The sequence below is a fragment of the Pteropus vampyrus genome, unplaced genomic scaffold, assembly GCF_000151845.1.
Source record: "Pteropus vampyrus isolate Shadow unplaced genomic scaffold, Pvam_2.0 Scaffold114, whole genome shotgun sequence".
NCBI classification, from domain to species: domain Eukaryota; kingdom Metazoa; phylum Chordata; class Mammalia; order Chiroptera; family Pteropodidae; genus Pteropus; species Pteropus vampyrus.
This window is the reverse complement of record NW_011888895.1, coordinates 485,355-494,422: the sequence shown is the minus strand read 5'-3', so window position 1 is coordinate 494,422 and position 9,068 is coordinate 485,355. Positions and strand designations below refer to the sequence as shown.

Here is a 9,068-nt window from a genome sequence, read left to right as displayed (position 1 = left end):
CTTAACCGGTTTTAATGGTGAAGAAAATGTACCTCCTTCAGAAGCTCCAGAGGAAGATGGCTCCAGGGTTGTCATCGAAGACCTAGGTTTTTTTTCCAGCCACGCTGTGTGACTTGGACTTCTGGCTGCTGCCTCAGGATGTCAGGATGGCTCCTGTAATTCAGACATCAGACCGGATATTACAATCTCCAGCCAAAAGATGACTTGTAATCTTCAAAAAAAAAAAAAAAAATCACCCAAACAAAAACTACACATCCTGAAATGTGTACAATTCATAAATAAATATGTTGGATTTTCAGAATCCCAACAACTGTAACCAGCAGCACCCAGACCACAGCCCCAGTACCCCTGAAGTCCCCTTGTTCCTCCTAGTCACTGCCCACCTCCTCCGCCAGGATAACTACTATCCTGACTTCTGACATCGTAGGTTGGTTTTGCCTGTTTTTGTGCAATTTAAACAATCATATAGTATGTGCTCTTTCACGTTTGGCTTTCAGCATTATTTTTGAGATCCATAGTGTTGCATGTAGTTGTAAACTGTTCATCTATTGCATGAATATACCACATTTTATCCATTCTTTTGTCGATGGGCATTTGGGTACTTTCCAGTATTTGGCTTTCAGATGGTGTCATCGTGACCACATGTATTCATTTTTTGTTGAGCATATAATCAAGGAGTGGAGTTGCTGAGATGGAGGTCATGCTTATGTTTAGCTTTTGGACATAATTTCCAATGTGGTTGTGTGAGTTTATACTCCTGCCAGCAGCATATGAGAATTTCAGTTCCACATCTTCACTAACACTTACTATTTTGTGTCATTTCATTTAGACGTTCCAGTGGGCGTGTAGTGATGCAGCACTGTGATTTTAATTTGCATTATGTCGGTTAAGAATTTTTAAGTTGAACATCTTCATATGCTTGGGTTTTCTCTTTGTGGAGTGCCTATTTGAATCTTTTGCTATTTTTAAAAAATTTTTAAGTCGAATGTCTTAATTCATTACTAGTTTTTTTTTTTTTTTTTTTAAACTCTGGATATGAGTCATTGTCAGATATATGAATTTCAAATATCTTCTTAACACTCTGGCTTGCCTTTTCACTCTTAATGTTTTATTTTCACAAACAAGTTACTGATTTTAATATCGTACAGTTTATTGTTTCCTTTAGGGTAAGCACTTCTTGTGTTTTGTTTATAATCTCTGCTGGCTCAAATGTCACCAAAATGTTCTGTTTCTTCTGAAAGCTTGATTGTTTAACTTTGGTACTTAGATCTATAGTCCATCTGGAACTGGTTTCTGTATTTAGTGTGAGGCAGAGCTTAAGATTCATATGAATGTCCAGTTGACACAGCACATTTCTTACTCATGCTTTCTCCGTGCACTGCAGTGTCACCTTTGTCATCTTGATCAGGCGACTGTACATGAGGATCTGTTTCTGGTTTCTGTTTACTAAAAAAAAAAAAAGAATCTTCACTATTCTGTTGGTCAGGTCGTCTATCCTTAGATAGCTTTAAAAAAAATATATATATATGTATGTATATATATAGTCTTTTAGTTAGGTATTGTTATCTTGTAGTATGTTATCTCGTTTTGTTCTTTGTAATCTCTTTGGAAGAGTGATGAGTCCCCTCAGGTCACCTGACTACCGCTAAGCCAGTCAGTGGAAAGGAGAGGGGCTGTTGCCAGGATTGACTTAAACTAATTAGGAATTATCTCTGAATCTTGCAGTAGCAGGTAGACCCTCACCACGAAAGTCCAGTAACCAGGTAGAGGAGGATGGTAGCTGTTGGGCAGGCTACCAGCACTGTTTGCTTTGGGCTTAAGACATTTTTATTTATTTGCTTTTTTAAAGGCGAGAGCTGAGCATATTAAAAGTTTATGGGAGGTTGTACAACAGTGTGAATGTACTTAATGCCACTCAGGTGTACATTTGAAATGGTTCAAATGGAAAATAGTTATGTGTATTTCACCATAATAAAAAATTGATGAGATGGATTCTTGAGAGGGGATGTTACTGTACAGGTGAGAGGAGGGATAATTGACACTGGGAGAACGGAGGAATTACGTGGCACAGGTGGAGAAATGGCCACATGAGGAGAAGGAATGCTTTTATTGTAACAGTGATGGGAAAAGGTAGGGCCAGGCATGTGTTTGTTAGTAGGATATTGAGAGCATTCTCTTTGGTGTCTCCAGTGTACTCGTTGGACTAGGAGCAGAGGTCATCTGCTAAGAGAAGGGAGTTGGACGTTTAAGGAAAGGACACAAGATTTGAAATGATCATTTTACAAAGTTGAAGAATGATTTGATCTAGAACAGTGGCTTAACAATGCCAAAGGCTCTTTTGGGTTGTTGTAATCATGATAACAGTGCTACCCGTATCCTCTGCTGTGTAATTTTCTCCAGCAATACTTGGCTCCCTAGACAGAGGCATGGAGAAAGCAGAAAGTAGGATTGATCCAGAGTTGGGGTTTTGCCATAGAGCCAGATGTAAAGGTAGGGACAGAAGAGTATAAAGAATTAGTACACATGTGACTATGAAATGAAGAGCCAGCAAATCTCAAGCTCAATAAACAAGGAAGTAAAAAATGATTAGACAAGTCAGTGAGTTCAGCCACTGAGAAAATAGGAATAGTCGAACAAGGACGATGGAAGGTACTAGGCTCTCAGGGGAGAGTGGGAGGCCTGAATGAGTGATTTTGTAGTTGGAACAGTTTTGAGTGGTCACTTTCGGGGTGGGAGGAGGGTGGCGGCAGGTGTCTGATCTGGGGTAGCGGAGGCTGTCATGGAAGGCAGGCCAGGAGACCGAGAGATTAGGTGTCGGATCTGTTAGCACTTGACTGTTTACAAAGTACTGTTTTATCATCATATCTACCTCAGAACAGAACAAAATTTTTATCCCCATTTTACAAATGAGAAAGCAGGCCCAGAGAGGTTAATGACTTCTTTGCAGCCCCAGGTGGAGTTAGTGATTGAGTTGGACTAACTCCTGTGTCCTATCCCAACTTCCATGCTCTGTCTGCTATAGCTTAGCGGATGTCTTGTGCAAAAGAGCTGGGAGGTATATTTTTGAGGACCAGAAGTCTTGCTGACCTGTAAAAATAGTACCAAAAAAACTCCATACAAATAATAATAGGAAGTTAGGTGTAGATTAAGATGTAGGTTAGATGCGTGCAGGAAGTACTCCAGAAGTATTAAAAGTGATTAATTATTCCTGGGTAGTTGTGATTGTGACTCTGGATGACTTTTCTCCTTTGTTTTAATTTTCTGTATTTTCCAAATTTCCTATAATGGACATATTTTGTTGTAGATTTTTAAAAATGAAAAAAATATTTTTAACTAGGTTATATATGGAAAATTCAAAAAGTACAAATTGAAATGCAATATATAATCTTATTAAAATAAAATGTGGATATTTTATTTTTTTCTTTTTAGAAATGCACTTGGTGATGGAAAGAGAGCCATTATTCTGAAGAACAATTGGACAAAGGTAGGTTTCTTTTGTGTTATACATTGTTAAGTTATGCCATACAACTGGGAAAAATCTGTTTACAGGATGCACATTTGTATGTAAAAATGCAGGATAAATACGCAGAGGTGAAGAATGTGACAGGGAGTCTTCAGTTCCATAATCAAGGACACGTAGGACAGCAGTGAGAAGTGGCGTGTGTCTGAGGGGACAGGTAGCCCAGAGGAGTGCGGTGGATCCTGAGGGTGTGTTAGTGATGGAGACAGCATCATCCATCTGCGCATTCTGGTTGGATTAAAAACCCGACTCTGAAAAATGAAACTTAAAACTCAGAAGGAACTATAGGAGATTGTCTTTATAACCTCGGGATGGGAAAGGGTGTCTTAAAATGACAAAATGCACAGATTAGTGGGGGAAAAATACCTGATAAATTTTATTATATCAAGCTTCAAAACTGTATGTCAGAACAAACCATGAGTGAAATTGTAGTCTGGGAGGAGGTACTCTCTCATTTATATAACACTTGTAACTAGTAGGATTTATATCCAGAATATACAAAGAATTAAAATAAGAAACCCAGTAGAAATGGACCAGTAAACAAGCATTTCACAGAAGAGGAATTCTGAATGGGCAATAGAAATAAACTGTATTTCATAGTAATTAAAATTGTACAGAGGTAGAAAACGAAACCCACAGAGCAAAGAGCCTCCAAACAAAGCCCCGTGTACATGAGTAAATAAAACACTGTGATGTTGTTTGAGTCCTGCAGATTGGCAAAAATGAGAAGAGACCAATAGCCCTGAGTAGTGGTGAGTCTGTACTAACAGCTTATTCGCCCGTCACCCCCTGAAGGGCATCTTGGTTGCTTCCAAAAAGCTGCTATAAATATTCATGTACAGGCTTTTGTGTGGCTATGTCTTTCACCTCCTTTAGGTAAATAACGGGGAGTGCAATTGCTATAAGAATATGTTTAGTTTTTTAAGAAACTGCCAAACCGCCTTTCAGAGTGGCTGCACCATGTTGTGTTCCCACCAGTGGTTACTGAGAGTTCCTGTTGCTCCACATCCTCCCCAGCATTTGGTGTCGTCAGTGTCCTTGGTTTGGGCCATTCTAATAGGCATGTAATGGTATCTCATCGTTTTAATTTTTGCTTCCCTGACAACATGTGATGAGCATCTTCAGATTCTCGTTTACCATCTATATATCTTCTCTGAGGTCTCTGTTCAGGTCTTTGCCCTATTTTTTAATCAGTTGTTTGTTTTCTTATTGTTAAAATTAATAATTCTTTGTCTGTTTTGGTAACAGTGCTTTATCCTGGACTGTGGCTTGCTTTTCATTTTCTTGACATTGTCTTTCACAGAGCAGAAGTTTTTAAATTTAATCAAGTCCAGCTTACCAGTTCTTCCTTTCATGGATCATGTCTTTAGTGTTGCATCTAAGAAGTCATCACCATACCCAGGGTCATCTAGGTTTTCCCCTGTGTCGTCTTCTACAAGTTTTATAGTTTTGCATTTTACATTTAGGTTCGTTATTCATATGAGTTAATTTTTATGGAAGGTGTAAAATCTAGATTTTTTTTTTTGCATGCAGATGTCCATTTGTTCCAGCATCATTGGTTGAAAAGACTCTGCTCCATTGTATTTGCCTTTGCTCCTTTGTCAAAGATCAGTTGACTGTATTTATGTGGTTCACTTTTTTTTATTGGAATATTTTATAATGGTTGCAAAAATATTCGTTTATGTGAAAAACACAACTCCTAGTAAGTATTCAAAAAATTTGGGAACTATATATCCAGGTCTTTTTTCATTTTAATTTACAAGAAAGGAATACTCATTGAAGGATGGTTTAAATTTCAAAAGCAAAAGTAGACTGTGCAAGGTACATTCTTTATTTTCATAAGAATCCTTTTATTTTGGAATTAATCATGAGCTGAGTCTATTGAGTCTCGCCTCTAGGATTTAAGCCTATATAGGAAGGTTGTATAGATTTTTGTGTGAGGGCAGGCCATTTTTTTCTTCTTTTCCAGACAAAGAACTGGTACAATGTTAGTTGTCCTAAACATGCTTTCAGGCGTAAGAGAGGATGAGTCATTGTATCGTAAAGAGTAAGAATTTTTTTTTTTTTTTAAGGCGAAGCAACCCTTGGTTGACCTTACAGATTGCCAGGACCTTGTCAGTTTACAATCCCTTTTTAAAAATTTTTTATTTTTTATGCCTACAGTACCTGATCTTCCTAGGTGGTCTCCCATCCAAGTACTAACCAGGCCCGACCCTGCTTAGCTTCCGATATCAGATGAGATCGGGCTTGTTCAGGGTGGCAGGGCCATAGACAAGAGTGAGAATTTTTATGATAGAGTTAACAGATATTTTTTGATGTTTCTTTATTACCTTTTGATGTTGTTATACAGAATACAAATCAATAGCCTCACAAATGTCTTCAGGAGCCTTTTAATTTTTAGGGGTATATTTGGACTCTTCGTGAGTGAAAAAACTTAACTCAGGTTTGGCTCAAGTAGAAAAAGGAATTTGTTGGCTTTATGTAATTGAAAATTCTGGCGTTAGCTTCAAGAATGTTTGGGTCTGTATACACTTTTCTGTGTTTTTCTCAGTTGTACTTCCTTCTTAGCTTCATTTTCCATCTTTTCTCTCTGGGTTTCATTTTACCTAAGTTCTATTGCTGTGTCCTCAAGTTCACTATTCTTTTTTTCTGTAATGTCTAATCTGCCTTTATTGCTATCCAATGTATTTTTCATCTTAAGTGGTCTAGCTTTCATCTCTAGAATTTCAATTTGAGAACTTATAGATTTTATTTCTTAACATGTTCACTTTTTTTTTAGCTTCTTGAACATATGGAATATATTTATAATAAGTGTTTTAATGTCCTTGTCTACTAATTCTGTCATCTGTGTCTTTTCTGGATTATTTTCAATCGATTGATTTTTCTCTTTGTTATAAATCACATATTCCTTTTTTTGCATACTTAATAATTTTTGAATGGATGCCAGACATTGTGAATTCTACCCGATATCTTCGTATTTCTGTAAATATTTTTGAGCTTTGTTTTGGGATGCAGTGAAGCTACTTGCAAACAGTTTAATTCTTTGGAGTCTCGTTTTAAGCTTTGTTAGGTGAGACCATAGTGTTTGGTGTAGGGCTAATTTTTTCTCCCCAAATGATGCAAAACTCTTCTGAGCACTCTACTTGATACTCCATGAATGATGGTGTTTTCCACTCTGGCGAGTGGGAACAAGAATTATTCCTGGTCCTGTGTGAGTGCTGGATGCTGTTCTCGTAGCTTTTCAGGTACTCTTTTCCTGGCTTGGGTAGGTGCCCCACATGTAGGTACTGACTCGTACTCAGCTGACGACCCTCTGAAGATCTCTCGAGTTCTCTGTGCAGCTATCTCCTCTCTGGTCCTTGGCCCTGAGAGCTGGAGCTGCCTTGGTTTTCCTGGACTCCTGCTCTGTCTTCTTAACAAAGACTTTGGCCTCTGCCCGGGTTCTTCTCCCTGTGCCATGGCTTACTGGAACAAGCATATGGCAGGCTTTCTTTGTGCATTTCTCATCTGCCAGGGATCACACTCATGTTGCCTGATATCCAGTGTCTTGCCAACCTTTGTTTCATATGTTTTGTCCTTGTTGGATTGTTTTAGGCAAGAGGGTAGATCCAATCTCCATTACTCTACCTTGACCAGAAGTGTAATTAGAGTGCAGGCTCTCTTGGCTTCATTTTGAAAAACACTTTCTATCTAAGTGGGAGCCCCAAACCAGTATGCTTAATAACTGTTAATTCTAATGGAAAGATAACCTCTTCTAGTATCTACATAGTATGCCTGAAGGATGCCTCAGACTTGTTCCGATTAAGCCATGTGCCCATCTGTGGATTGATCATTGTGACTTGGAAAATGGTGTACTTCGATTGGCCATTCTCCTGGGTCACAGCTGTGCTTCTGCCCTAGTGTTGTTGAAATGGAGCACTAGAGTTGACAGTCCTGCCACTGCTAAGTGGAGAAGGGACATGGTGGCACCCAAAAGGAGGGGATACCAGGTAGATGAACAATAGGGAATTTTTATGTGTGTGGTAGAGAATGAGGTAGTGTCAAAGAAGACCACACTTTTCTATTGCGATTGGGTTCAAGAAACTCTGAAATACCTTTAATTTAAGCTTCATTCAAACAACTTCAGCAAAGAGATCTGAATAAAGTCTTTTCTCAACCAATAGACATTGTACTGGGTTTAATAGAGTTTAGGGAAAAGGACCCAGTGAAAGGTGAGAAACATGGAGGGAAAAGAGAAAAAGTATTTTTACAAATTTAAGCAGGTGTAATCTATAGTAATTAATCTGTAGTAGTTTATAATCTATAGTAATTTCCTGTGCTGTGATTTTTTTTTAAATGCAGTTATCTGAACTATGAAGTTGACATATTTCTGGGTCTTGTAGCACATCTGAAAGATCTCTTTACCTTATGCCTTTTGAGGAAAAGCAGAATTTAACCAGATGCAGTATCGTTGATCAATTGTATCATTGATCAGAGCCTAAGTAGTCTGGCTGAAAAATGCTCCGGAACTCATCAGTTGGGTTGGTTGGTGCACCAGAGCAGAGTTGTACATGCACCACGTTTGTATAACCAGAGGTCTTTGTGGTTCTTGCTGGCTTCCGTTACTGAACAGCTCATCTTTCTTTAAAGGGTCACTGATTTCTGATTTCCTATTTTCTCATAGAATCAGAATGTTCTTTGTGAAGTGTGTAGTAAAGAGGAAGGAGCTGTGGACCCAGAGTCATATCATGGTTCTTTGGTTTGCCTCTCAGTAAATGTGACAGGCCAGCTTCTAGCATATTTCACTTGGAAGTCCCTTCTCAAGTGGAGATGCTGCGCTTAAAATGGAGTTTGGTTTGTGAGTAGCTAGAAGAGAGGTTTTCGAGTCAGTCCAGGCATGGTGGTGTTAGCTTTTTAGATTAATGTGTTCATGCTTGATATTGAAGATTTCCCAAAGTTCGCAAAAATGGGGCCAGCCACGACTGTGGTTCAGTTGCAAAAACAGAACAAAGAAAACCTCCCTGATTATTGGAATTAAGAATCAGTGATTTTCAAACCTTTTCTTAAAACCAAGAACTACGGCATAGAGATAAAATAATTAAAAGCTGGTTAAGAGAGATGGATGGACGATCTAGCCCAGATTTACCCATGCTCTTTGGGGGGGTTGGAAAACTACCACAACAAAGCCGTTTCTTCTAGCTCTAAAATTCTTCCGATGTTCAAAGTGTAGGGAATTCATTACTTAGAGCCTATTACTGCATTAAGTATTGTGGCAAAAATTTAAGTTATATATAATGAATGCTTTTTATACCTTATTTGGCATAAAAATGTATTTCATTCTTTACTAGTAAAATACAAAGTTCATATTTTTTTTTTGAGGGGTTCAAAAATCTCAAGTAAAAATCCTGATCTCTAGTCAGTTGTTAAAAATTATGAATACTATTCATAACTTTCCACTTAGCTCATTTAGGTGATTTTATTTCCTGAGAGGTATTCACATTTTTATTTCTTTTTCATTGATAGGGTTCTAATCTAACATCTTAAATAACTAATCAACTTTCAAGCAAAA

The 9,068-nt window shown here is 38.1% G+C and overlaps 1 protein-coding gene and 1 pseudogene across 8 annotated transcripts in view; one reads left to right on the top strand and one right to left on the bottom strand.

Annotated features, from left to right (window-relative positions):
- TTC3 (tetratricopeptide repeat domain 3) overlaps positions 1 to 9,068 on the top strand; it is a 104,571-nt gene that overhangs the window by 27,309 nt on the left and 68,194 nt on the right. For all 8 annotated transcript variants that reach the window (XM_011365634.2, XM_023533857.1, XM_011365632.2 and 5 more), the window contains one exon: positions 3,430 to 3,484. In XM_011365634.2, the coding sequence (XP_011363936.1) occupies positions 3,430 to 3,484 (55 nt within the window). The remainder of the gene's footprint in view (positions 1 to 3,429; positions 3,485 to 9,068) is intronic.
- On the bottom strand, positions 5,675 to 5,793 carry LOC111743470 (annotated as a pseudogene).